The 27999-nt window shown below is 44.7% G+C and overlaps 3 protein-coding genes across 3 annotated transcripts in view; 1 reads left to right on the top strand and 2 right to left on the bottom strand.

Annotated features, from left to right (window-relative positions):
• The window catches only part of FSTL3 (follistatin like 3), an 18487-nt gene extending 8574 nt beyond the window's left edge, over positions 1-9913 (top strand). Inside the window, exons 3-5 of the mRNA XM_074301967.1 lie at positions 7425-7640; positions 8426-8653; positions 8852-9913. Of these exons, the coding sequence (XP_074158068.1) occupies positions 7425-7640; positions 8426-8653; positions 8852-8904 (497 nt within the window). The 3' untranslated portion in view covers positions 8905-9913. The remainder of the gene's footprint in view (positions 1-7424; positions 7641-8425; positions 8654-8851) is intronic.
• Positions 9621-17380, bottom strand: LOC141561867 (serine protease 57-like). Its single transcript, XM_074301961.1, has 5 exons — positions 17062-17380; positions 16095-16284; positions 13357-13501; positions 12303-12563; positions 9621-10937 (listed from the first exon to the last, which is right to left on the bottom strand). Exons 1-5 carry the CDS (start codon positions 17123-17125, stop codon positions 10737-10739), a joined length of 861 nt encoding a protein of 286 aa, XP_074158062.1. The 5' UTR covers positions 17126-17380; the 3' UTR covers positions 9621-10736.
• A 965-nt stretch (positions 17381-18345) lies between these two features.
• On the bottom strand, positions 18346-22734 carry LOC141561861 (serine protease 57-like). The gene is made up of 5 exons (XM_074301960.1): positions 22627-22734; positions 20303-20456; positions 19681-19825; positions 19025-19288; positions 18346-18710 (listed from the first exon to the last, which is right to left on the bottom strand). Exons 1-5 carry the CDS (start codon positions 22691-22693, stop codon positions 18558-18560), a joined length of 783 nt encoding a protein of 260 aa, XP_074158061.1. The 5' UTR covers positions 22694-22734; the 3' UTR covers positions 18346-18557.
• Positions 22735-27999: the final 5265 nt, after the last annotated feature.

Below are 27999 nucleotides of genomic sequence, written 5' to 3'. Positions count from 1 at the left end.
AGGTGAGTACTATTATTGTCTCTATTGTATAGATGAGGAAATTGAGGCAATCAGAGATAGGTGACTTGCCCAGGGTCACATAGCTAGTAAATGTCTGAAGCTGGGTTTGAACTCAGAGCTTCCTCTCTCTGTCCCTTGTATCATTCAGGTGCATTGTAACACACTATCTATTAGAGAATGACAGGTAGGGGGCAGCTAGGTGGCTCAGTGGATAGAGCACCAGACCTGAAATAAGGAGGACCTGAGTTCAAATCTGATCTCAGACACTTAACACTTCCTAGCTGTGTGACCCTGGGCAACTCACTTAACCCCAGCCTCAGGGGGAGGGGGGGAAAGACAGGTAACCAATTAGTCAATCAAAGTCAAGCACCTACTATTTGCCAGGTACTTAGATTCAAAAATAAAAATTGAACCTATCCTCAAGGAGTATACATTCCTTCCAATGGAGTTGGTCAATTATAAATTTGTGTTATCCAACCTCAGTCAATCCCTCCCCTATAGAAAAGCAAACATTTGATTTCTAATTGATCTTTATTGGCTGTGTGACTCTGGGCAAGTCACTTAACTCTGATTGTCTTAGTTTCCTCATCTATAAAATGAGCTGGAAGAAAAAAAAAAAAAAAAAAAAAAAAAAAAGGCAAACCATTCCAGTATCTTTGCCAAGAAAACCCTAAATAGGGTCAGGAAGAGTCAGAAAGGATGGAACAAGTAGTACTACATCCTAATTATTGTCTTTCCTCAAGCTTCCCATAGCACTTTCTTTACCTCTTTCCTAAGTACCTCACCTCATATTCCAACCCTAAAATAATTGATACCAACTGGGGAGGGCTCTTAGCTCTTTGCCTTTCTTCTTCATCTCACATCATTCAAACATCTTCCTCCACTCTCTCCTCCATCGTTACAGTCTTGGATCAAGGGGCAACCCTTCTCCTTGCCAAGATCAACTTCTCTATAAGCATCCCTTGATCCCATCTTCTCCCAGCATTTCCAAGAAATTGCCCCAATGGTCATCTTTTTTTTTTTTTTAAACATAGTCACTTTATTATAAAATTTTTTGACAGTATATATGCATGAGTAATTTTTTTTATAACATTATCCCTTGTATTCATTTTTCCAAATTTTCCCCTCCCCTACTCTACTCCCTCTACTCCCTCCCCTAGATGACAGGCAATCCCATACATTTTACATGTGTTACAATATAACCTAGATACAAATATGTGTGTAAATACCATTTTCTTGTTGCATGTTAAGTATTAGATTCCGAAGGTACATGTAACCTGGGTAGAGAGACAGTAGTGCTAACAATTTACATTCACTTCCCAGTGTTCCTTCTCTGGGTGTAGTTGTTTCTGTCCATCATTGACCAATTGGAAGTGAGTTGGATCTTCTTTATGTTGAAGATATCCACTTTCATCAGAATACATCTTCATACAGCATTGAAGTGTACAGCGATCTCCTGGTTCTGTTCATTTCACTCAGCGTCAGTTCATGTCAGTCTCTCCAGGCCTCTCTGTATTCCTCCTGCTGGTCATTTCTTACAGAACAACAATAATATTCCAGAACCTTCATGTACCATAATTTACCCAACCATTCTCCAATTGATGGACATCCACCCAATGGTCATCTTTAATCTTTTCCTATCTCCTGCTTCCTATAAACTTGCCCAAGTCTCCACAACCCTTAAAAAATACTTGTTTGATCCCTATTGTCCTAAATTGTCCTAAATCTCTTCTGCCCTTCATGGCTAAATCCCTTAAGAGAGCTGCCTACACTCATTTTCACTCTATTCTTAAACCTTCAGAAAGTTGACCTCCCACTACTAGTGGTCCTCAAACTTTTTAAATAGGGGCCAGTTCACTGTTCCTCAGACTGTGGGAGGGCTGGACTATAGTAAAAATAAAAACTCACTCTGTCTCAGCCCCTCAGCCCATTTGCCATAACCTTTCGAGACGCATAAACATCCTCAGCAGGAGCATCTGGCCCTCGGGCCCTAGTTTGAGAACCCCTGCATGACTAGACCATTCAGCTGAAATTGCCCTCTCCAGGGTTACCAATGATCTCTTGAGTGCCAAATCAAATGACCTTTTCTTAATCATCATCCTTCTTGACTTCTCTGCAGAGTTTGATAGGGCCTCTCTCCCTCTCCTCCCCTCTCACCAATTTATGACTCGGTGCCCTCCTGGCTCTCCAACTGTCTGGTCACTCTTGAATCTCCTTGACTAGACTTTCCTCCAGGTCATTCCCATTAAATTTGAGGATCCTTCAAGGCCCTGCTCTCTTTAACCTATAATGTCTCACTTCATGATTTCATCAGCTCCCCTAGGTTTAATGATCACTTCTAAGAAGATGGTTGCCAGATGTGTATATACAAGCTCTCTTCTGAACTAGTCACACATAAGCAACTATTTCGGTGACGTCTTGAACCAGATGTATCAGTCCTTCCCGACTCTTTATGACCTTATTTAGGGTTTTCTTAGCAAATATACTGGAGTGGTTTGCTTTTTTTTTTTTCTTCCAGTTCATTTTACAACTGAGGAAACTGAGGCAATCTGAGTTAAGTGACTTGCCCAGAGTCACCTGGACTTGAACTTAAAAAGTTGGGACTTCCTAACTCCAAGCCCAGTACTCTATACCATAGGTACCATTTAACTTGTACCTTAATTTAACACATTCACCTTTCTGCCTTTCCAAATGTCTTTATTATTATTAAGGCATCTCCATCCTCCCAATTACCCAGACCTTGTTGTTGTCCATAATTTTTTACTCTCACTCAACATATTGAAACCATTGCTAAATTTTGTCTTCTACCTTAACAATATAATATTTAATTTTAAAAAGAATATTTTATTTTCCTCCAATGAGATGTTAAAACAATTTTTTAAATTTAGATTTTTTTTTTAAGTTTTGAGTTTCAAATTCTACCCCTCTCTTCTTCCCTCTTCTCTCTGAGACAGTCAGCAACTTGATATAAGTTATACATGTGCAATCATGCAGAATATTTCCATATTATTCATTTTATACAAGAAGACTTAGAGCCTGCTGGCGTCAGGCCAGGACTGGAGTGCTCTGGCGGGTCCGGAATGGCGGGTGCCACTCACTGCCTTCTTCTTCTTGGATCCCGTTTTGAGAGCAAAAATGAATGTTCGAGTTATTCACAGTGAGGTAAATCCAAATACCAGGGGAATGAACAGTCGTGGTATGTGGCTGACATATACACTGGGAGTTGGTTTGCTTCATGTTGTTTTGCTCAGCATTCCCTGCTTCAGAGCTCCTGTTACTTGGACCTTAAAAAATATTATACATAATCTTTTTTTTATATACATTTTATATTACATTTATATATACATTTTATTTATTTTATATAAAAAGGAACATCTTTTGAAATTCATGACTAAGGTAAAGCCAGACTGCTAACTCACTGGTAACAATGAGCCTGTGAAGTACAATTTATTTCTTTATGGAAGTTCACAATTTTTCCTAGATTCTCTATTTTCTGCCAAGTTTCTACACCAAGTATGAACTTACACACTTCACCTTAAACACAGCTCTTCTCCTGTGCTAATGATCTTTGTTATTAATAAGTACTAAACTGAAAATGTGAAACTGAATTATTCTGACCAAAAGTTCTTGGCTACTGCTTTCTCTATAAAGAAGGAATATAAGTAGTGTGCTATATCTACCATTTACATTGGGAAGTTTTCCCATTTAAGGTCTAGTACTTATTTGTATGTTTTTTGGAAAGCAGATTTTTATGAAATGCCTCTAAGTATTTAATATGTTTGATAAATTTCTGCACAAGTTTTCCAGGACAGTAGAGCAGGCCCTGCTCATAAATGACTGACAGTATAGGGGGAACAGAAAAGGACACGAATCTTGAGGATGGGAGTGGCTTAGTTTAATAATGAAAGGGCACTATGTAGGAAGAGTTATTCAATCAGTAACAGCAGAATCATCTTGTACAGAGGTCAAATGTTCCATTCCTAAGACTGCCAGCTTTTTTTGTTTTTGTTTTTGTTTTACAAATGTGTTCTTTGTTTTTGCTGGTTTACTGTTTTATCTATAGACCTGGTCAGTTCTGGATGTATCTGAGCATGGATATGTCCAGGTGTTTTGCTTTTAAGCCTCTGCAGATTTCTAGGGAGTCTTCAGACATTTTTGGCAACATAAAATTTTGCTGTTGTTTTTTGTTTTGTTTTGTCTTGTTTTGTTTGTTTTTTAAAGGGCTGCTAATAGTTTTTTGGGGAAAAAAACTAATTTGATTCCAGGCAGTCTGAAGCATAATGTATAATTCTATTATTATTTAGTTGAACCACTTATCTGAAGAAAGTTAGTTAAATTCTAGACAGACAACTATAAAAAAAATAAGTTGTCTAGTAAAAATAACTTTCTCCAGACATGGTATAAAGTAAGCTACTAAACACTGGGTCTTTGTCTGTATCTCTCTCCTCTCTCTCTCTCTCCTCTCTCTCCTCCCTCAACGCCCCCTTCTCTCTCTCTCTCTCTCTCTCTCTCTCTCTCTCTCTCTCTCTCTCTCTCTCTCTCTCTCTCTCTCTCTCCTCTCTCTCTCTCTCTCCTCTCTCTCCTCCCTCAACGCCCCCTTCTCTCTCTCTCTCTCTCTCTCTCTCTCTCTCTCTCTCTCTCTCTCTCTCTCTCTCTCTCTCTCTCGGTCTCTCTTCCTCTGTCTCTCTTCTCACACACACACACACATCTTTGCAGTAAAGAAAGTAAAGAATTGTACTTTCCCTTTATAATTCCTTTCCTCCATCTCCACTTTATCTATTAACATTCAAGATGGTAGCAACTTAAATGGTGAAGGAAGTGAAATTAAAGTTATCATTCTAAGTCAATTATCTCACTGTTCTTTGAATTAGAAAAGTTTGCAGTCTTTTCTCCCCACATTTTGAAACACTAAGAAAAATGGGTGTTTTACTTTAATAGATTTTTTTTTAAAGATTTAAATAACAACCAAAAAAAAAAGAAAGTTAAAAAAAATAGCATGGTTTGGTCTGTTTTCAGACAATATTAGTTCTTTCTCTGGATGTACATAGTATGCTTCTTTAGCAATCCTTTGGAATTATCATAGATCATTGTATTGCTGAGAATGGCTAAATAATCCACAATTCTTCATCTTAAAGTATGCTGTTACTATGTACAATGTTCTCCTGGTTCTGCTCATTTTACTTTACTTCATTTTATGTAAATTTTTCCAGTTTTTTTTTTTCTGAAATCATTCTACTTAACATTTCTTATAGCACAAAAGTACTCCACTATCATATACCACAGTTTAGCCATTACCCAATTGATGGACATCCCCTTGGTTTTCAATTCTTTGCCACCACAAAAAGAGCTGCTATAGTTTTATCCTTATATATAGTTATATACTCCCCCCACCCCCTTTTTAAAAATCTCTTTCGGATACAGACCTAGCAATGGCCTTGCTGGATTCAAAGGGTTTGTACAATTTTATAGATCTCTGGGCATAATTCCTAATTATAACTAGCATTTATATTACATTTATTATGTATCAAACCCTTCACACTCATTATTTCATTTGATCCTCACAACACTGGGAAGTAGGTGTATTACTAGTTCTGTTTTATAGAAAAGGAAATTGAGACAAGCAGGGTGAAATAACTTGCTCAGGGTCAGACAGTAAGTGTCTGAGTCTGGATTTGCACTCAGGTATTTCTGACTTCAGACCTAGGGCTTGATCTCTTTTACTACCTTGCTTTTCTCTCGTAGCCACAACCCTAGTTCAGACCCTCATCTTCTCCAGAACTTTTATGATAGCCTTCTAACTGGTTTTCCTGCCTCAACTCTGTCCTCCATCCAATCTGTCCATCACTCAGATGCCAATGTTTAGGTCTGCTGATGTCAGCCTCACCTCCCCCATGAGTTTTCATGGCTCTCTATTATCTCCAGGATCTGGTATTTCAAGCTGGCATTTCTAGTGACAGTCCCCAACATGTTCCATGATCCATGTACATTAGCTTACTTGCTATTCCTCAGACTGATCCTTTTTTATCTTTCATGCCTGGAATGCTCTGTCCCCTCATTTCAATCTGCTTCCTTCAAGACAGAGCTAAAATCTCACCTTCTTCCCCATCTTTCATATTTTAACCTCCTCCTCCCTTAATGATACTTTCTACCTATTCTACATATCTTACACCTACCGATTTGCAAATTGTCTCTCGAATTACTTTGAATGTAAGCTTCTAATATGGAAATGTTTCACATGACTTCACATATATGATTGCTTGCAAATTGCTTGTCTTCTGAATGATTGTTAAAGAATCTTTCTACAAGCGATTGGGAAATATTTAATAATAATTCAATAATATTATATTGGATTGCTTCCTTGGAACACAGGTTTTACAAAAGTGAATGTTGAAAACTATCTGCATGTATTTGGAAAAATTAAAAAAGAAACATACACACATGCATGTATGTGCATATATATATTGAAAGACTATAAGCTCCTTGAACATAGACACTGTTTTTGTCTTTTTATTCCTAGCCCTTAGGAAAATAAATACTTAATGCTTATCTACTGAGACAAGCCATGTAGAGATGAACATTGAATCATGAGACCTGGGTTTGAATACCCACCTCCAATGCTTCTTTTTGTTCAATCATTTCAGTCATGTCCACATTGGGCAGAGATCCTAGAGTAATTTGCCATTTCCTTCTCCAGCTTATTTTACAGATAAGAAAACTGAGACAAACAGGGTTAAGGGATTTACCGAGGATCACACTACTAGTAAAGGTCTGAGGGCACATTTGAACTCAGGTCTTCCTGACTCCTGACCTGGCGCTCTATTGTGCCACCTAGCTGCCCCATCTATTAATTAGCCTTCCTGGCAAATCCCTTAACCTCTCCAAGCCTTAGTTCCCTCATCAGTGTAATTGTGTTAATAACACTTTTAGTATCTACCTCCCAGGAAAGATGAGATTAAATATATAAATGGCTTTGCATTTCTCAAAGCACCATGGAATTGTCAGCTTTCAATATTCTTTCATTTTGAGAAGAGGAAACTTTTTGGGGGGAGATCTATCTTTGAAAAAATCACTTGTTAGTCATTGGATAGACTGTTTCTCTATTGTATCTCTTTTTATAAAAGTATCTATTTCTAGATTAGCTAAGATTTTTGCACCTTTGGAGATTGGAGAGTTTGTGTGGGAAAGTTTTTTGAAAGCTGTCCCAATCAGGGCTCTAGGCAACTAAGATGTAGTCGTGGAGATGATGTTCCCAAAATCAACAAGTCTTCAGGTACAAACTGTGGTTTAAGATTATTTGCAGCATCTGTAATTTGTTTTAGACAGGATGTGAACATTTCGTTTTGTTTTCCAGTTTGTTTCTCTAGGAGAGGTCATGTCTAAGATAGGGCCTCTGCCAAGCTCAATCTGTCTCCCTCTGTCCCCAGAGACCTGTGATGGAGTGGACTGTGGTCCAGGCAAGGTGTGTAAGATGCACAAAGGCCGACCCCACTGCGCCTGTGCCCCGGACTGCTCGGGACTTTCTAAGCACCTGCAAGTCTGTGGCTCGGATGGAGTCACCTACAGGGACGAGTGTGAGCTGCGGACAATCAAGTGCCAGGGGCACCCAGACCTGGGCGTCATGTACCAGGGTCACTGCAAAAGTGAGAGCCGGCCCCTTCTCTGAACCCCGACTTCGCACACCTTATCCCATTCCCAGAAAGCTCCGTTCCAAGACCCCTCCCCCCCTCGTTAAGGCAACATGGTATCAGGGTGGATAAAGCTCCGGATCTGGAGTCAGGAAAACTAGAGTTCGGATTCTACCTCCAGCCCTTACTAGCTGTGTGTCCCAGGGCAAGTCACATCACTTAGGTCTCAATTACAAATCCTAGCTATTATTATGTCTGCCATAGACTTTACTGAACCCCACTTCACTGACCTCCCATGTCCCTTATTGCTCCTGAATATCTCCCTCACTGAGCATCCATCCCCCTCACTTAGCCCATCACCCCCTCATTGACCTCCCATCCCCCTCACTTAGACTTTCACCCCCTCATTGACCTCCCATCCCCCTCACTTAGACCTTCACCTCTCATTGACCTCCCATCCCCCTCACTTAGACCTTCACCCCTCATTGGCCTCCCATCCCCCTCACTTAGACCTTCACCTCTCATTGACCTCCCATCCCCCTCACTTAGATCTTCACCCCCTCATTGACCTCCCATCCCCCTCACTTAGACCTTCACTCCCTCATTGACCTCCCATCCCCCTCACTTAGATCTTCACCCCCTCATTGACCTCCCATCCCCCTCACTTAGACTTTCACCCCCTCATTGACCTCCCATCCCCCTCACTTAGACCTTCACCCTCTCGTTGACCTCCCATCCCCCTCACTTAGCTCTCATCCCCCTCACTAACCCAATTCCTCGGACCCCTTCTTCCCCCTCAGAGAGCTGCTCCCTCGTGGTGTGTCCAGGGACTCATACGTGTGTGGTGGACCAAACTGGCAGTGCCCACTGTGTCATCTGCCGCTCTGCCCCCTGCCCTATTCCCTCGAGCCCCAACCAGCAGCTCTGTGGGAACAACAACGTGACTTATGCGTCTTCCTGCCACCTGCGTCAGGCCACCTGCTTCTTGGGCAGATCCATCGGCGTCCGGCACTCTGGGAATTGCACAGGTAGGTTTTGGGGCCCGGGCCTGGGGTCAGGGAGCCACCGGTCCTAACAGGGGGCGTTAACCCAGGCGGTGTGCAGGGGAGATTCAGCCCTAGCGGGGGCACACGACCCTATGCCCCGGGGAGTCCTCAGCCTTGTGGGGAGACCCCGCGACTGGCCAAGCCTCTGAGGCTCCCTCCCTCCCTCCTGTCTCCTTGCAGTCAGCACCACGTTTGCTGGGCTTTTGGCGGAGGTGGAAGATAACTCCGTGTGAGACGCCGCCGCAGGTCCTGCCCGGAGCCAAGAAACCCTATTTATTATGAAGAGGGAGGCATATTTATGGCCCCCCAGACTCCAGCTGTGTTCTCTCTTCTAGACAACTCCCAGAGACCCTTGTTGAGGAGGGGAGAAATTGGGAGGATTTTTACGGCCTGACCGGAGCTGCCAGGAGCCGCTGGTGGTAGTGGGAGGGGGATGGAAATGGCGAATGCCTTGGAGGGTCCCAAGAAGCTCAGGGAGGGGGGTGGGGTGAGGGGGGGGCTGGCTGAGGGGGGTGGGCGGGGCTTATGTTTCAACATTCCGTGGGGCCGTGGAGGGAGCCGGGCAGAGAGGGGCACACTCAGATCTCCCAGTTGGGGTTTCACAATCCCTCCTGCTAAATGACCCTACTGATGCAATTCTGGGCCCTAAGGCCTCTGAGGGGGGTGGAATCCACATTCCCGCGCTCCCCTTCCTCCAGGGCTCTACCCCGGTCTTGAGCTTGTGTGACCTGGGGACTCTACCCGGGAATGTGTGATGATGCTCCCAACTTGGGATAAAAGAGGGATGCGAGATGGGGCTGGGGGTGGGGAAACCAGGTTCACTATAGTGCCCTTCTCGTTCTAGGCCTTCCATGCTTCCCTTCGGGCAGGGATCCCCAGCTTCAACCTTGGCCCCATTCTGTTTTGAGACTCAACGTTCCCAAACCAAATTCTTCCCAGAAAGTCAGACTGTCTCTAGAAAGGCCCCTTTATTGGAGGGGAGATTAGTAAGATTTAGTAGAATACACTTCCCCTTACCCACCCAAGTGCCAACATCTGTCCTCCTTTCTCCTTTCTTGGGGGAGGGAGGGTGCTCAGGGTCCTCAAAGTTCACTGTGTAGTTTTAGATTAATCCCTTCCCTTCTCTGGTCCTCAGTTTCTCTCTCTTTCAAATGGGGACAAGAGCACTCCCCCACTCCCACCCCTCCCTGAGGATGCTGGGAATGTTGATTTTCTTTGGAAAGTAAAAAAAAATCTGTATAACTGAAGTTCTCTTGTTTTCATTCTGAGTGGGGAGGCTGGATGGAGCCCTGGGCTGGGGTTAAGCTGGGTTCTGGGACCCCCATTGGGTCTGACTGGCGGTATCTCCTTGGCCAAGTCCTTGGGTTCAGGTTTCCCATGTGGAAAATGATGGGGTTAGCAAGTGTTCCAGTGTGTGATCCTGCCCATTTCTGGGCCAGGATCCTGGAGGAAAGTCCGGGCAAGGGGACAGTAACAAGGACTCAGATCCTGAAGCGGGATAATGTAGCTGAGCGCTGCCACCTGGTGGCAGTCTGGGGAATGTGGAGAAATGGGAATAGGATGGATGAGGCTGAGAACCCGAGAGGGAGATTGAGAAGAGGGAAAGATGTTAAGAGAGAGAAAAATGAGAAAGGAACGAATGAGAGAAAGAGAGTGAAGAGAGGAGAGAGAAGAAAGAGCTAAGGAAGAAAGAGGAGAGAGAAAAAGAGAAAGGAAGGAGGAAGAGGAAGAAGAGAAGAATTGGGAGAATGGAGAAAGCAGAAGGTGGACGAGAGAGGAGGAGGAGGAGGAGGACAGATGCTTGGGAGCTGAAGCTGGGAAGAAGTAGCGGCCACCCCTGCTATCCCTCCCATCCAGGGGTCTCCAGTTGTCAAAGCCAAACAGGTTTTGGTTGGGATTGGGGATCACAGCAGCTCTGGGTATTCTCCAAAGGAGCTAAAATTTGGGAAAATCAGATGCCAGGTGGGAGCTCTATGCATAATCTCATTGGCATGGAGGGAGTGCCCTGCATATAATCTGCATACAATTGTCATAATTGATACAAACTTATCTTGTTTGCTTCAGGTCAGGAAGTATATCTGAGGCTAGGATGGGGAGGAGTTACAGTGGGGTATTTGAATTTGTGGATCACATTCTGGATCCAGGGGATGTAGGCAGAGACAAGTGTGTAGACATCTGGGGTCTTGGGGTCTCCACACCAGGTGCCGGAGAAGGAGACAATCCCCTGGGCTTGTTTTCCACAGATGAGGGGCCCTCCTGAGTCGGCCTGGCAGGGAGAAGGTTCCGGCTGGTTAGTGTGCTGATCCTGGGGGCCCCACCTTGGCCCCTCTCACTATTCTGGATAAGTTCCCACCTGGCCTGGCACTGGCCTGGAAATCCATTGAGTGCTGTCTTAGTTCTGTCCTTTATTAAAGTCCTTCCCTCTCTTTGGGGGTCAGTGTCCTCCTTGGTAAAATGAATAGATTGAATTCAATAATCTCTAAGACTCCTTCCAGCTCTAATGTTCCATGGCCCTTAATTGCCCTGATAATAATAATAATAATTACATAAATCTCACAAAATCATAGAGGAGGAACTGGGAACAACCTTAGAGATAATCTACTTTAGGGATTCTTAACTTGGGGTCCAAGGATCTAGTCCAGGTGTTCCAAACCCTGGATCTGTGCATAAATTTCAAGGGGATCTGTGAACCTGGATAGAAAAAAGATTATTTTCAGTAACTTCTAAGTAAAATTGGGCATTTCCTTCAAATAGGAATTTTTTCCCCTGAGGCAATTGAGGGTAAGTGACTTGTCCAGGGCCACACAGCCGGAAAGTGTTAAGTGTCTGAGATCACATTTGACTCAGGTCCTCCTGATTTCAGGGCTAGTGCTCTATCCACTGCGCCACCTAGCTGCCCCTAGATTTCTTTCTTTCTTTCTTTTTTTTTCAATAAACCATTATTCTGAGAGAGAGCCACAGATGTCACCAGATCAGTGCACTAAAAAGATCACTTCCATCAAGTCCAACAGCCTCATTTTACATGGAGGAAAGTGAGGGTCAACCAAGCTAGGCCCAAGTCTCCTGTTTTGGGGTCCCACCCTTTATCTCGTCTGCTTCTGCCTCTTCCACTCTTTTCCTTGTCTCTCTGTTTTATCCACATCAGGACCAAGGTTGGTCAACTTCAGAGGTCAGCTTCCTTCTGAAGGGAGTACGAGGAAGAAGAGAAATGTGGAAATGACCAATGGGGGAGTGGAAAGGTCCTAGGACGTGGGAAACCTCTCAAGTTCCTATCAGGCACAGTGGAGAAAGGGCTGGCCCTGCAGTCAGAGGACTGAGTTCAGACATTTGCTGTGTAATAGCTGTGTGACTCTAGCCAAGTCACTTAATCCCTATTATCTCGTCACAAAAAATAAAATAAAAAAAGATGAGTGCCCAGTAGGTCCAAATCTCAGCTAGGATGCTAGCTGTGCAATGAAATCACCTTATTTTTCTGAGTCTCAGTTTTCTCCTGTGTAAAAATGAGGAGGTTGGGTTGATCTTTGAGATTTCCTCACACTCTAGGTTTCTGATCCTGCAGGGCAAAGACTTCCTGGGTCAGGCCTTTTTTCTAGGGGACCAGTGACCTTTGGGGACACATCGAGTCACTCACCGTGCAGAAGCCATTGCGTTTCCAGTTCCCACTGTTGGCACAAAGCATCGTGCTGGTCACTTGGCCATTCCAGGAGCTGTTACAGGTCTCCCGATCCAGCACACTCACTTCTGCCTCCATCAGACCCGGAGGGGGCTCCCCAAAATCAGACAGGGAGCCCCAGCCTGACACCAGGCACTTTGTGCCCTGCTTGGGGTCGACACCCGCCCTGGGCAGCTTCAGCAGTCCCACCGAGGAGCTGAGGACAGCCTTTCGGCTTAGCTGGTGAGCAGAGACAGGTGGCTGCTGCTTAGGAAGCTAGCTGCAGCTCCTGTCACACAATCGCCCCCCCCAAATCTCACAAAGCATCTGCCACTCATTCACCAACAGGAAAGATCTCCTGAATTCTTGTTGAAATACCTCCTGGTGCAATAATGACTGGTACATACACAGGGTTATAATATTGGAAAAGAGCTTAAATTGAAGACATTCTTTCCCTTGAGCCACTAAACCAGGGTCTGAGAGTATTATTATCATTATTTGATATAAGGCAGGCCCTCAGCACCACGGACAGACCCCTGGTAGTGAACTTTGGGGAACAGGGGAATTGCACAGGATGCTTAGGCAGGCGTGGATGTTATGAGGCAATATCCACATTGCAGTGCTGAGGAAACTGAGGATTTGAAAAATTAATTTGATTGATTTTACTGTCAGAGTCCTGGGGTAGGGAGTAGAAGCAAGAAATAAACCCAAGTCTCCCTTTACTCTGATCTCATTATTCTTCCACTTATTGCTTTTCTACAAATCCTCCCCTCTGCCGAGAAGTCTCCATTTATGAAGCCCCTTACCCTGCCTCTGGACTAAGTAATACCTGTTCCCGTTGCCACTTGTTTGTGACCTGGAAAAGATCCTTTAAAACAAAGGGAATGGCACTCCACAATCACTAATGACTCTCCAGTTCAAACTCCCTATTCTGTGCGAGGGTGCCTTCCAGCCCTGACAATAATTCTGGACATCAGGAAGAAGGGAAAGGGGCAGAGGGATCATCCCCCACCCTCACCCCGTGTTAGCTTACCTTCATCAGGCAGATATCATTCTGATGGGACAGCGGGTTATAGTCCGGGTGCAGAATAAATCTCTCGATGTCGAACACCTGTTGAGTGGGCTCAGGGTTGCTAGGGGAGTGGGCACCCAGCACTACCTGAACAAGCCTTCTTTCTCTGTGTTGGGAAAGAGAGATGACCTTCCCATCTGCTCCCCAATGTGGAGGGGCCTAGAGACCCTCAGGGGAGAGCCAGTCTGGGCATTATGGGCCTAACTTGGAATCCCAGTTCATTTTCTCCTTTCTACAAAGCCTGAGGGAGGAAGGGAGGGAGTGCAAGAAGAAATATCTCTATTTTCCAAATGAGGAACTTGAGGCTCAACAAATGAAATGCTTTGCTTAAGGTCCCATAGCTAATAAATGCCTGAGTTAGGATTTCATATTTCCAAGGTTCTTTCCTGAGTTTCAGATGGTAAAGGACAGGGGACTTTGAGGACATCTGGAACATGGAGTTCTTAATCTAGGGACGTGAACTTAAAAAAAAAAAAATATTCATATTGAACATGTATTGGTCAACCTGCCATTTGGGGGAGGGGATGGGGAGAAGGAGGGGAAAAATTGGAGCAAAAGGTTTGGCAATTGTCAATGCTGGAAAATTACCCATGCAAATATCTGCTAAATAAAAACTATAATTAAAAAAAAAGTTATTAAAACTTTAAAAACTATTTCAATAAAAATGTTTTCCTTCATAATCCTCTGTAGGCAGCTAGGTGGAGCCATAGCATGTAGAGTGCCAGACCTGGAGTCAAGAAGACCAGAATTCAAATCCAGCCTCAGACACTTATTAGCTATGTGACCCTGTACAAGCTATTTAACACTGTGGGCCTGCCTCAGTTTCCTCATCTGTAAAATGAGCTGGAGAAGTACCACTCTATTATCTCTGCCAAAAAAACCTCAAAAGGGGCCATGAAGAGTCAGAGCAGTGCTGAAAAACCACTAAACATAATCTGTGTTTAATTTCACACATTTAAAAACATTTTTCTAAAAAGGGGAACTTCTATGGTTTCACTAGACTGTGAAAGGAAACTAGGTCACAAAATGGTTGAAAGTTCCTGATCTAGACTGCTATAAAACTAACTATGCTATATGCATTGTTGTTATACCTGCCAAAAATAACTGACACTTGCTTAGAACTTTTAGGTTTGCAATATAAGCCTTGTCTCGCTTGAGTTTCACAACAAAAGTGGGAATTAACAGCAAGCATTTATTAAACACCTACTGTTTGCTACTATTCTTCTACTATGTACCAGGCATTTTACTAAGCTCTGGAAATGTAAAGAAACACAAACAAGCAAAAAAATAAATAAAAATAAAAATAAATATCCAAACCTTACTCTAAAGGAGTTTTACAATCTGTCTATTATTAGTCCCATATTGTTTTGTTTTATTTTTAACAAATGATGAAATTGAGTCCGTGAAAGTAAAAAATTTCCCTGAGGTCACACAGCTGGTAAGTCTCAAGATCTGGAACTTCAATGCAGGACTTTCTGGTTCTATCTGACACTCAATTCCACATTTTGAAAGTCTACTTTGGGAGCTTTCTAAGCTTTAGAATTTACCTCCAATTTCTTTCCCTCCAGCAACTTCTTCGAGTGTGACACAATGAAAGGAGCCTTGTATTTGAACCTCAAGAAAATAAGGGTTCCAATTTCATAAGACCTCACTGGACCTCCATTTCCTCATCTGTAAAATGAGTAGTTTGGAATTGGTCGTTTCTGTGGTTTCTAAATCTATGATTTTGAGACCCTAAAAATAGGGTTGATCCTTGTCTCTTAAATTTCCAATGGTTGCTAAATCCTCGTTTTGCAGCAATCTGGGAAAAGGTCAGAGAATTTGAGGAGGGTGGATACAGGGGCTATTTGAACCTCTGTTTTCTCATCTGTCAAATAAGAGAGGTAGGCTTGATAAATTGCACGGTATTTCTAAACTCTAAATATGATATTTGTTCTATCTTTTCCATGTAGAAAATGATAAGTTAATAATAAATATTAATTTAATTAACTTAATAAAGTTAGTATTAAAGTTAATATCTGTTTCACATGTACAAAAGCTGAATTAGAAAAAAACTTAATTTAAGTCACTCTAGGTCATATGGTCATTAAAGCTAATAAATGGCAGGATGAGGGAAAAAGCTTCTTTATGTGAAAGTGTCCTCTTTCCCTTTGACCTGCTTAAAACAAAGGACTGGCTAACTGTGTGATTCTGGCCAAATCTGAGGTTTTGTTTCTTCATCTCCAAAATAGGGCTAATATTTACATTAACGGATGTAGAATTGCCATCGTTGGACTCAGAGAAAATGTACTTGGAAATGGCAAATAAATAGCAATTATTATTACTGTTATAGGAGAGGGGGTCAAGAAGAAATCCAGATAACCTTTTCCTGTACTTCTGGGTTTTATATTCTAAACTTGTCCAGACACAGCCACTAATTTCATTGGGTAGCTTTAGGCAAATTTCTTTCCCTCTCTGGGAATTGGTTTTTCCATCTGTACTTGAGGCTTTAACTCTATTTCCCTTTTATCTCTGATAATCTATGAATCTAAAAGATAGTTGCAGCAGGTCTCTGAACCACAGATAGCAGAACATACTCAAGATCTGGGGGCTTTTACTTTAAGAAAGATTGAAAAGGGGTGAAGGGTAAAAGCCCTGAGGAGAGATCTGGGTCCCTCCCAGTGTGGGGGCCTGAAGGCTGTAGTGAAAGAGTCCCTCACCTGTTGAAGAGGCAGTGGGCCGCTGTCAACACCCACTGGGCCATGAAGAGCACTCCTCCACAGTGATGTTCACCCTTTAAGCGCAAGGAAGCCATGTAAGGCCTGGAGTGTGGCTTGACCTCCCGGCCCCCAACAATGCGAGTTCCCTTACAGCTGGGGAGCCCCTGGCCGAGGAGGAGGGTAAGGATACCTGTCAGGGACCAGGACAGGGGAACACAGAGAATCAGGTCTCTCTGTAAAGCACCAGGAAAGGCAGAGGAAGAGGTGAAAGGGAAGCCAGGATTCTTGCTTCCCAGTCTTAGGGGAAGGAGGAGATAGCAGGTGGGTAGAAGGTATCAGAGAGAGCAGATTGTGGGTGACTGGGAATGATACAGAGAGGAAAAGTGAGAGACAAAAATAGAGAAGAGAGAAGGAGAGACAGAGAGAGAGAGAGAGAGAGAGAGAGAGAGAGAGAGAGAGAGAGAGAGAGAGAGAGAGAGAGAGAGAGAGAAGAGGGATGAAAGAGAGACAGACAGAGGTGAGGAGGGGAGAGGGAGAAGGCTGGAGCAGATCGTGGGTGACTGGGAATGATACAGAGAGGAAAAGTGAGAGACAAAAATAGAGAGAGAAGAGAGAAGGAGAGACAGACAGACAGACACAGAGAGAGAGAGAGAGAAGAGGGATGAAAGAGAGACAGGTGAGGAGGGGAGAAGGAGGGGGCTGGAGGTTGAGGTCAGGGAGAGGGAGGAGGCTGGGTGCAAGGAAAGATGATAGATTCAGGGATGAGAGAGATGGTTACAGAGGATGGGGAAGAAACAGGAACAGGGTCAGGATCAGGAGTGAGAGCAAGCTAGAGATGAGAGGCTTGGAACCATGGAAAGGCGGAAGAAGGGATGAAGGAAAGGGAGCCAGAGAGGGAAAGATGGGAGGTGAGGGGAAGATTGGGTGGAGGGTCAGGGTTCCCCACATCCTGGGAGCTCCTGCTCACCTAAGGGGTCTACAGGAAATAGCAGACTCAGTGCCAGCAGTCTTGAGCTCCAGCCCGGCCCCATCTTCCCTCCGCAGGACCTACCACCTGCAGCTCTGGGCCTCCCGCTGCCTTGGGGGAAGAAGGGGCAAGGGAACAGGGCTCAGGAAGGAGAGGAGGGCCTAATCCTGTGGTTAAGGTGCCCCACCCCAGCCAGTCTCTCCTGCCCTCTGAAGAAACCTAGCTGGCTGTGGGACCCAGGGGAAAGCCTCTTCCCAACTCTGTTTCTTGATTTCTCCATGTATAAAAGGGGGGTAGGGGGGCAGTGGATCAGCTGAGCTCTAAGGCCCCTTCAGATGCTAACATTCTAGAATCCCAGAATTTCATAGTAAGTCTTGGGATTGTGAGTGGTCCCTCTATTTAAGAATTCTAGTGGAGGAGGGGAAGTCTTGGAGAGGAGAGCTAGCCCCTGAGAGATCCAGTGGAGGACCCTTGGTTCCAAATGACCCCCAGATCTCAGGGGCCTGGTGGAGCCTAGCTAGAAACCAGAATGAGCTGCAATAATAGCCATGTCCTGTAGACAGCAACGTGTCCCCACCACAATCTTCCAGCCCTTATGGTTTCGAAGCACCTTTTAGACATTAGATATGCGGTAGATGCCCTTTCTCTCATCCCAAGTGGTCGCTAGGAAGGTTCCTTGCACAAGTCCCAAAGTCAAGTAGCAGAAGAAGAGACAGTGTTATCTATTTATAGGTGGAAAACCTTAGTTGCCAGAGAAATGAGAAGCACATTTGAAAGCATTGTGTCCCAAATGGAGCATCACAAAATCTGTTTTCTAGGTCCAGCTTCACTACTGGCACAGTAAAAGACCCCAGTTTCTTCATCTGTGAAATGGGTAGAAAAATCATGGCTTGGTCTCCCTGCCTAAGGTTAGGATTAGATCTGTGGGGTCATGAATGAGGCATCCCTTGATCTATTTTTCAAACTCAGCTTTGTCATAAACTCACTTAATATCCAGCCCTGCCCTCTCTCTGTGTTAGATTGTTGATTTTATTTATTTGGACTACATTTTCTCCTCAAGCTTGGGCAAGGGCACAGTATCCTGTCACGTGTAGAGAGCTAGATTGAGAAAGAGTATTTATTCAAAATTGAATTCTTCTTCTAAACCAAGGCCCCCCCCCCCCCCCACTAGTCCAGCTCAGTGTAAGATCGCTACCTCCCTCTGGACTAGGTTTTCTCCTCAGATTTGGGCAAGGCTAAGGTGTGCTGTCACCATGTAACTTATGTTGATTGGAGGAAGAAGGATGAGATTGAGAAAGAGTATTTATTCGAAATTGAATTCTTCTTCTAAACCAGAAAAGTCCAGTCAAGACCCCCCACGGGTCCAGTGGAAGATCCCTTCCTCTGTCTTGGACTAGGTTTTCCCCGTGTAAGATTGCAGGGGGAAGAGGCTGGACCAAGTGGACACTCGGGGCCCCAGAGTGCTGCTTCTTGAGTGTTGCCCACTGCCAGTAAGATCAATAATGCTGCAGCACATCGTGGATCCAGGCCATGAAGGTGGAGACGCGGGCGTAGACATCAGGGTAGCGGGGATCCCCACAGATTCTGGATGAGAAGGACACTACACCTTGAAGCTTCCCGCGGCAGATGAGCGGTCCGCCAGAGTCCCCCTGCCGAGCAACAGTGTCAGGGCAGGAGGTGAAATAAATATTTAGAGACCACCAGGGAGAGAGAGGCAGAGAGATAAGGACACAGACGGAGGCCTACGGGGTCTGCCCCTTCCCCAGGCCCACCCGGGACTCCCCTAGAGATCTTTTAGGGATAAGGACTAACAGCTGAGAAGCAGAGAGACCAGGACAGAGAGAAATGCACATACACACACAGACCAGAACAGGGAGAACTTGTCAAGCTGGGACCCAGACAAAGGACAGAGCTCGCCCAGTTTATTCTGTGATGAGTCAAAGGGCAGAAATCTCTGGCTCACCCCGCAGAAGCCCTGGAAGCGGCCTTGCTCGGAGCCCGAGGTGCAGACCATGTCGTGGTTGATGCTCCCCCTCCACGAGCTGTTGCAGGCCGGCCGGGCTATGACCACCACCGACGCCTCCATGAGGACGGTGGGGGGGTCCTCCTGGCCGGGGACATCTCCCCAGCCGCATATCCAGCACCGAGTGCCCGGGAGGACTGACGATTTCCACCGGGGAAGGCGGGCCGTCTTCACCGAGCGTGTCAGCAAAGCACTGCCGTTGAGCTGCAGGGGACCGGGGAGTTATGGGGACCAGGGGCAGGGATGGAGATGAAAACAGATGCAAGGAGAGGGACGGAGACGGGGTTCGAGACAGGGATGGCATTGAGAGAGAGAGAAAAACAGGAGCAAAGTTAGAGATGAGGATGGTCACGGGGGGAGAGAGGGGGAGAGAGAGAGAGAGAGAGAGAGAGAGAGAGAGAGAGAGAGAGAGAGAGAGAGAGAGAGAGAGAGAGAGAGAGAGTGACAGAAAAGGAGATGGGAAGACCCCAAAACAAAGAGGGAGAGATCAGAGCCCGTTGTGAAATTCTGGGGCTCTATCACCCTGCCCATCCCTCCCGCCTCCTGCACCCAGATTACCCTTCAGAGAGCTGGTAGCTCTGGTTTCCGGGGCTCACCTTGAGCAGCTGTATGTCGTTGAGGTCAGCCCGGGCATTGAAGAGTGGGTAAGGGACCGCCCGAAGGACCCCAAACACCTGCTGGGTTGGCTCTGCAGTAATCAGGGAGTGGACACCCAGGACTATCTGGAAGGCAGTGGGCTCCCTACAGCCCCCGGGAAGAAAGGAGAGATGGGAGCTGGTTGGGGTAGGGAGGGATGCTAGCCTTCATTCCCTCTCCACTGGGCTCAATATTTTACCCCACCGTGGGACCGGCTGCGCACCCCAACAGGACTAGCAGTCAGCACTTGGGAAAGCTGTGACCACTCAAGACAAGGCATCTCCCCAGGAACACAGACTGAAGCAAAAGGACCTTGGTCTCCTGGGTACTCGCCAGGTTACTTTCCACCCTGCATTTCCTCTCCCCTTCTCCATTTTGCATTTGACAGAAGGGGAAATTGAGGTCCAAGGACTTGCTTAATGTCATGAAACAAAGCTATGGGACCAGAACTCAGTCTCAAACTAGGGTGCACTGTCATGTGATTACAGTGGGGATTCTGGGAGATCAGATGTGGATGGGGAAGCCCTTGAAGCCGGGCCTTTGGGCAGAGTACAGAGGTCGGGGTCCCAGGGCTGGACTCACTTGGAGACCTCACAGTGGGCAGCTGTGAGCACCCACTGGGGCCGGATGAGGGACCCCCCGCAGATGTGCTCACCCTGGTACTGGATGGAGACCATAAATGGGTAGGAGTGGGGTTTTGCTTCTTGACCCCCCGCAATTCGGCCTTTGTGGGCCCCTGGGGACAGAGACAAGACAGAGCTTCTTCATGGAGGCCCATAGGCCAGGTGTGAGGGATAGGATGTCTCCAGAAGGTACTTTCATTCCTAGGTCACTCCTGAGTGGGGTCATGAGATCCTGTCAGGGGGTTCTGAGTAGGTGGATCTCTCATACTGGGGAGGAAGGAAGGCTCCAAAGAAACCTAGAATTCGTGCTCTTATCAAAAGTCCTCAAATCAAGATCCACAGACTGTCTCTCTGAAGGGTAATCTGGGTGCAGGAGGCGGGAGGGATGGGCAGGGTGATAGAGCCCCAGAATTTCACAACGGGCTCTGATCTCTCCCTCTTTGTTTTGGGGTCTTCCCATCTCCTTTTCTGTCATTCTCTCTCTCTCTCTCTCTCTCTCTCTCTCTCTCTCTCTCTCTCTCTCTCTCTCTCTCTCTCTCTCTCTCTCTCTCTCTCTCTCTCTCTCTGTTGATTCTCTCCAGTTTATCCTATATTTATAGTGGCTAAGTCATCTCAGTCCTGTCCCACTCTTCCTGACCCCATTTGGCAAAAATAACAGAGTAGTTTGCCATTTCCTTCTCCAGCCCTTTTTACAGATGAGGAAACTGAGTTAAGCAGGGTTAAGTGGCTTGCTCAGGGCCACCCAGCTAGGGTCACATTTGAACTCAGAACTTCCTGACTCGAGGCTGGGCAGTCTGTCCACTTGCTTGCCCTTTTGTTAAAAACAACTGTTGTCTCCTTCATTAGACTATGAGTTTCTTGGGGACAGAGCCTGGCTTTTTCCTTTTTCTGTATTTCTATTGCTTAGCCTGGCATAGTGCCCGACACATAGTAGGTGCTTACTAAAAAAAAAAAAAAAAAAAAAAAAAGCTTATTGGCCAACTGTCCCTATCTTTAGCCATCTTCCCTTCTGTCTCTGTTTCAGTCCCTGTCACTGACCCCATAAACTACTTTGTATTCATTCTCTAGATATTCATCTATGTACACATTGCTTCCTTCCCTGCCAAAAATGGGCTTCTTGAGGGCAGGGATTGTTTGAACTTTGTCTAAACATCTCTAGCACTTAGCACAGTGCATAGTAAGCACTCTTATCCCTTTTGCAACACAACACACACACACACACACACACACACACACACACACACACACACCATGCATTCATCTAGTTGCCATGGATAGATGATGAATTTTAGGGAGGGGACATTAATAACCTAGAATAAATCCAGAGGAAAGCAAACATGAAACAAAAATAAGAGAGATGAATAAATTACACCAGAGACAGGGACTGAAACAGAGACAGAAGGGAAGATGGCTAAAGATAGGGACAGTTGGCCAATAAGGAAGAGTGGGACAGGACCGAGATGACTTAGCCACTATAAATATAGGATAAACTGGAGAGAATCAACAGGAGGAAGGCTTTAGTACTTAGTGGGACTCGAGAAAGTTTTGTATAGAAAATGGGACTTGAAGGGAGCCAAGGAGGCCAGAAGGCAGAGATGGGGAGTCCTGGCATGAGAGAGAGCCAGTGAAAATGTCTGGACTGGAACAGACACTAGGACAGAGGTACTTTATTCCCAGAAAAAAAAAAAAAAAAAAAAAAAAGACCAGAAGAGGAGATCCAGGGAGGAAGCTTGGGCTGGGCTGGAGTTTGGGGGTGGCTGGAGGATGTGTGAGCTTCAGGAATGGTCTCTAAGAGCCGGAGGGGACGGACTTGTCTGCTAGCAACAAACACTCCTCTACCCCCGAGCTCTAAAAGGCTTAAGCTCCGGGGAATGAACTAAATCCTCCCACAAGATCTTTCTCTGTTCTCTCCAAAAAAGCAGTCTCCTCCTTCTGTGATATGCAAAGCATGGGGTTAGGGGTTGGGGAATGACCCTGGGGGGAAAAAACTTGTGCTTATTTGGAGATGGGGGAAGGGAGATAATTTGAGGGGGAGGGAGGGAGAGCCAGGAAAAAGTTGTGAAAAAGCCAGTAAGAAGGCGGATGTTGCTCATAAAATTGCAGTAAGTCAGAAGGAACTCTTCTTTCTCCTTTCCCCCCATAAGCCTGATAGTGGAACCAGGGAGAGAAACTGAGACCCCCGAGAGAAAAAAGGCTGCTCATCTCCTCTAGAGGCCACCTGTAGCTGGGGAGTGTCCCCCCGGGATAGGGATGAGGTGTTCTTTGGGAGGGGAAGTCCATTACCTGAGGAGGTCAGCTGGCCCAGGGTTGCTACCCAGGACAGGAGCATGGAGACCCCAGGGGCCCTCATTCTGCTTCCCGGGATCCTTGTGGATGCCTTGTGCTGGGGATGACTCCAGTTAAGTAGTGTGTAGGGACAGGAAGCAGGGGTTGGGGGACAGTTATTGGGGGGGAGGGGGAAGGAGTCTGTCCATGCCATCCATCTGGGCTGGATACTTTCCTGATCTCTCTTCTCCATTTCTTCCCTTTCTGGTTTGGCTTGTGAAATGTGGGTTATGTCATCACCTTCCAACGGCCCCCAAAGCCTGCCAAAGGGGGTCTCAGCACCCAGAGCCCCTATCTCAGAATCTTTTTGAGACTTAATTCAAAGGTCTAAGCACGCTCAAATCTGTCCCCATCTCCGGCCTCAGTGTTCTGTGAGACCCACTAAAATATCCAATTTCCTGGAGGCTTCCCACTACTCAAATTACTCCCAGTGATCTTTTGGAAACAGCCCGGTTCCCCAAAGTACCTTGGAACATCCCAGAACCTACTCTACACTCCAGAGTCTGTCCCAGTTTCCAAATCCCTCCCAGACCCTCCCCAGTATCCATCTCTATCCTGGGAATATCCATAATTTATGCCACTTAGAATCTAGGTCCCTAAGGTCAGCTTCAGTATTGCTATATCTCAATGAATGCTTATAGTCCTCTGGGATCCACCAATGCCCTCACCCCAAGCCCCAGGACATGCTTCAGTGCCCAAAGTCCCCCAGGACTCTCCTTAATGTTCACTGCCCCAAAATCTAACTCAGCATCAGAGCCACTTGGGAACCTATCCCCCAGTGTGTCCCAAGCACTCCATGATGAGCTCAAGAGCCTGAAGTTCTTTAGAACATCCCTTAAAGCCTGGGGTCCAAAAACTGCAGAAACTGACCTAGAGCTTCAGTGCCAGGAAATTCACTTAGTGCCTCGGGCCAAATCCCCTACCCTCTCTGTCATCAGTTCCCCCGCTGTAAAATTCCAGAGAAGCTGACACAACAAAATATTGCTCTTCATGCTAAGACCCCATGCTCAGTGCTTGCAACTCCAAGGTAGAAAACTGTCACAGGACCTGAGTTTGTATTCCATTCTTTCCACTTAATATCTATGGAGCCTAAAGTAAGCATATTGAGGCAAGTAGGTGGTTCAGTGATTACCGCATTGGGTCTGAAGTCAGGAAGCCCTAAATTCAAATCCAGTCTTTGAAACTTAATAATTGTGTCATCTTGGGCAAATCTTGATTGGTTGGTTGACATGACTGACCAACAATAATCCTATGGTAATTGCAAAGGTTAATGTTGAAAAATTATCCTGCATATGTTTTGAAAATAAAAAACTTCAATGAAAGAAAACAGTCCTATGATAGGGTCCTTTTCCTGAGTCCCAGGTTTTCCACCTTTAAAATGAGGGGGTTAGGCTCCCCTCTAGGTCTTCTTCATCTATGGTCCTTGCTTTTAGGAAGCAGCACTTCCAATTGTTCTACCTACCAGTGGCTTTCAGGCAGGGTATTTCAGGTAGGAGAGGAGGGTATTTCAGAGTGGGGGTGGAGATTGCCCCAAATCCAAGTCCTAAGGATGGAAATCTTTGGGAAACAAGTGCATAGTCCCTATTTCCTCCCAACATCTTATGACAAAATAGACTATTCATCCTGGCATTCAGTGCCTTTCTCTGTCTGGCCAAAGCACGATAGAATTCTGATCTAGGAGTCAGGAGACCTAGATTTGCTCTGGTCTGTTTCTGGACATCTGTACCATGACCAAATTGATTACTGTTTCTGGTCCTCCAATTTTCATCTATACGGTCAAAATGGTAGGATTTTTTTCCAGTTGTGATCCCTTTTTATGCAAGAAATTTTTATAGTACCCTGAGTATATCGGTATATAAAATAGGCATAGAAATTAAACACTGATAATAAATCATAATTTTATGCTTCTTACATTCAGATATATAACCCTGAATGGGATCACAAACCACAGTTTAAGAAGCTTAGGACTAGATGAGATGGTTTTTTTTTTCCCAAAAAGGGTAAAGGGTAGAGAGAAGAGAGGGCAGCTTTCAGCTGGTCTAAAAAGTTTCTAAGAAGCTGATTTGTGTAATCCCCCTCCTTCCCTTCCCCTTCAGGAGGCCTCTAGGATTTCCTGAACTGGTTCGTTAGAGGAAGCAGCTGGCTGTTCTGTCGTTAGGGGGAATGGGGAAATCGTGGAATCTCAGGATTTAGAGCTAGATGGACTGTTAGGAATCATAGAAGCAAGGGGGCTTACCCAACTGAGCCTGCAGCATGGTGGATGCATGCTGGGCTTAGAACTGGGAAGCTCTGGATTCAATTCTACTTCTGACACTAACTTGTTCAACTCTGTTTTTTTGTTTTTTTGTTTTTTTTTTTCTGAAATTGTTTCTTTATTTGATAAATGGAGAAAATAATAGCTATAGTGCTTATCCCATAAGGGCCTGAGGCTTAAAGGAGATGATATGTATAAAGTGCTCTGTAAACTTCAAGGAAGCAATAGAATCATCACTTATTGTTAATGGATCCTAGACTTCAATCCTGGGGAAATCCTACTTAAGAGATCCTGAGATCAGGGATTTAGGGATGACATAAATATAGATGGAAAGAGGAAAGACATTTTAGATATCATTGGATCATATATTAAAAGACCAAAAAAAATAAATCAGCATTCAATGATAGAATCATGAATTTGGAAATGGAAGTAACATTAATCCCTCTCATTTGTCCCTATCTAGGGATATTCTCCTCTTCCTCCTTCAAGGAACTTCAAATCTTTCCTTTCTTCTCAGGAGATCCCAGGATCTCAAGAGATCTTCCTTTGCTGAAAGATTAGAAAACTGAAGAATAAGAAAAATGGCATTTCTAGGACTCTGAAGAAATTTGGGGCAGGTCCTTCCCATCTCCAGCCCTCCACTTCAGTTTAACACTTTAGAAAGAAGGCTGTTTTGGGAGTTGGATAATATGAGTTCAAATTTCAATCATTTTTCAATCACATCTGGTTCTGTTTCACCATTTGGAGTTTTCCTGGAAAAGATATTGGGGTGGTTTGCCATTTCTTTCTCCAGCTTATTTTACAGATGGAGAAACTGAGGCAATCAGGATGAAATTACTTTCCCAGGGACATACAGGTAGTTAGTGTCTAAAACTAGATTTAAACTCAAGAAGAGGCTTCCTGACTCTATGCATTATGGTACCATACTATCCCTAGATAGGATATTCCTAGAAATCGTTCTAGCCTAGGACAAAAGTGAGATGGAGCTGAATGTCAAAACTCACCTCTCCAGGGTCTCCATTCAGAGCCCAAGGCAGAGAATTCGGAATTCTAGGTTAGTCTTCAGCTACCACTACTTGCTAGGTCATGTTGGGCAAGTTTCCTCCTGTAATATGAGAGGAGTGGGCTAGCTGGTCATTGGAACAGCTCTGAACCAGTGTTCCTATGTTCATCCTTTCACCTCTCTGTTCCTCAGTTTCCCCATTTGTGAAAAGGCTCGGCATGGTGGAAATGTAGCTAGATTCTATAATTTCTAAACTTTCCTCCAGTTCTGATGCTTTTGGAAACAATACTCTACCCCAAAGGAGGCAGTCTATCCCCCACCCCCTTGCATTGTAGGGGAGACAGAGGAAGAAACAAGCCTCCTTCCTGTTTCCAGAGGAAGACAGATGGTTAAGGCTATTTGGAGTCTGGAGGAGGGAGAGCTCCCTGGAGACTGGGGCAGTCAGGAAAGGCTTCCAGGAGGTTAAGACTTGGGCAGGAACTTGAAAGATGGAAGAAGACAAAGGAAAGATCTGGAATTGGAAGAGGAGACTAGCCCCAGCTGGAATTTTTGTCAAAATAATAACAACAGACAAGGCACACATTTCTATGGTTTTTAAAGCTAACCCCACTTGGGATTTTTTTTTTTTTTTCAAAATAATAATAGACAATAACAACAGACATTTCTATGGTTCTTTAAAGTCTGTGAAATATTTAAAGTTTCACCTTTCCCTGGAGGAGGAAGTGGTGAAGGGCAAGAAAGATGATCTAGGATTCAGAATAACTCAATACAGAGTAATAGATTTTGAAGTCTGAAGATCTGGGTTCAAATTCTACCTAGGATATTTTCTACTTGGGTCACCTGGCCTTCCTCAGTTTCCCCCTTTGTAAAATGAGGATTAGCTTTCACTAGCAGATCTATTTCTAAGGTTCTTTTCCACTTAATAAGCATTGATTAAACACCTGAGCACAGTACCAGTACTAGAGATAGAAAAACAAAAAAGAGATCAGCTGCTATCCTCAAAAAGCTTCCATTGGGGTGGAGATCTCCTGAAATAGAAACAGATCTCTAACGGTCACATATTGACTTTGAATTTTGCTGGTTGACACCTTTGAGGTAAACAAGTAAATAAATACAAAGTAATTGTGGTGCGTAGTTAGGTGATACAGTGTATAGAATGCTAAACCTGGAATCAAGAAGACATGAGTTCAAATGTGACCTTAGACACTGGCTAGCTGTGTGATCCTGTGCAAGTCATTTCACTCTGTTGCTTCAGTTTTCTCATCTGTAAATTGGGAAGGAAATGGTGCTCCAATATTTGCCAATTCCCAAGTGGGATTATGAAGTGAGACACAACTAAAGAACAATTTTTTTTCTTAATAGTTTTTTTTTTTCAATTACATGTAAAGATAATTTTCAATATGCATTTTTGCAAGATTTTGAGTTTCAAATTTTTCCCTCTCCCTCCCTGCCCTCTCCTCCTCTCCAAGATGGCAAGCTATCTGATATAGATTTTATATGTACAATTATGAAAACATATTTCCATATTAGTCATGTTGTGAAAGAAAAAACAAAGGGAGAAAACCATAAGAAAGAAAAAAAACAACAAAAGTTAAAATAGTATGTTTTGATCCACATTCAGTCTCCATAGTTCTTTCTCTGGATGCAGACAGCATTTTCCATCATAAGTCTATTGGAATGGTCTTGGATCATTGTATTGCTGAGTCATAATCGATCATCATATAATCTTGCTGTTACTGTGTACAGTGTTCCCCTGGTTCTGCTCACTTTTTTCAGCATCGGTTCGTGTAAGTCTTTCCAGGTTTTTCTGAAATCGTCCTGCTGATAATTTCTTATGTAATAATAGTATTCTATTACATTCATATACCCATAATTTATTTATTCTCCATTCCCCAGTTGAAGGGCATCCACTCAGTTTCCAGCTCACCACCACAAAAAGAGCTGCTACATACATTTTGCACGTGTGGGTCCTTTTCCCTCTTTTATTACCTCTTTGGGATACAAACAAAGTAGAAACACTGCTGGATCAAAGAGTATGCACAGTTTTACAGCCCTTTGGCTATGGTTGCTCTCC

This window comes from Sminthopsis crassicaudata, chromosome 1 (assembly GCF_048593235.1).
Source record: "Sminthopsis crassicaudata isolate SCR6 chromosome 1, ASM4859323v1, whole genome shotgun sequence".
NCBI classification, from domain to species: Eukaryota; Metazoa; Chordata; class Mammalia; order Dasyuromorphia; family Dasyuridae; genus Sminthopsis; species Sminthopsis crassicaudata.
This window is presented reverse-complemented; position numbering and strand designations above follow the sequence as displayed.

Excerpts from the sequence above, each read along its gene's own strand:
- LOC141561867 (XM_074301961.1), bottom strand. The coding sequence starts at position 17,125 with ATGGGGCCGGGCTGGAGCTCAAGACTGCTGGCACTGAGTCTGCTATTT. Across the intron at positions 16,285-17,061 it reads ATTTCCTGTAGACCCCTTAG|GTATCCTTACCCTCCTCCTC; the intron begins GTGAGCAGGAGC and ends GGTCCCTGACAG. Across the intron at positions 10,938-12,302 it reads AACGCAATGGCTTCTGCACG|GCCGACTCAGGAGGGCCCCT; the intron begins GTGAGTGACTCG and ends TCTCCCTGCCAG.
- LOC141561861 (XM_074301960.1), bottom strand. The coding sequence starts at position 22,693 with ATGAGGGCCCCTGGGGTCTCCATGCTCCTGTCCTGGGTAGCAACCCTG. Across the intron at positions 19,826-20,302 it reads GCCCACTGTGAGGTCTCCAA|GGAGCCCACTGCCTTCCAGA; the intron begins GTGAGTCCAGCC and ends CGGGGGCTGTAG. Across the intron at positions 19,289-19,680 it reads ACGACATACAGCTGCTCAAG|CTCAACGGCAGTGCTTTGCT; the intron begins GTGAGCCCCGGA and ends GGTCCCCTGCAG.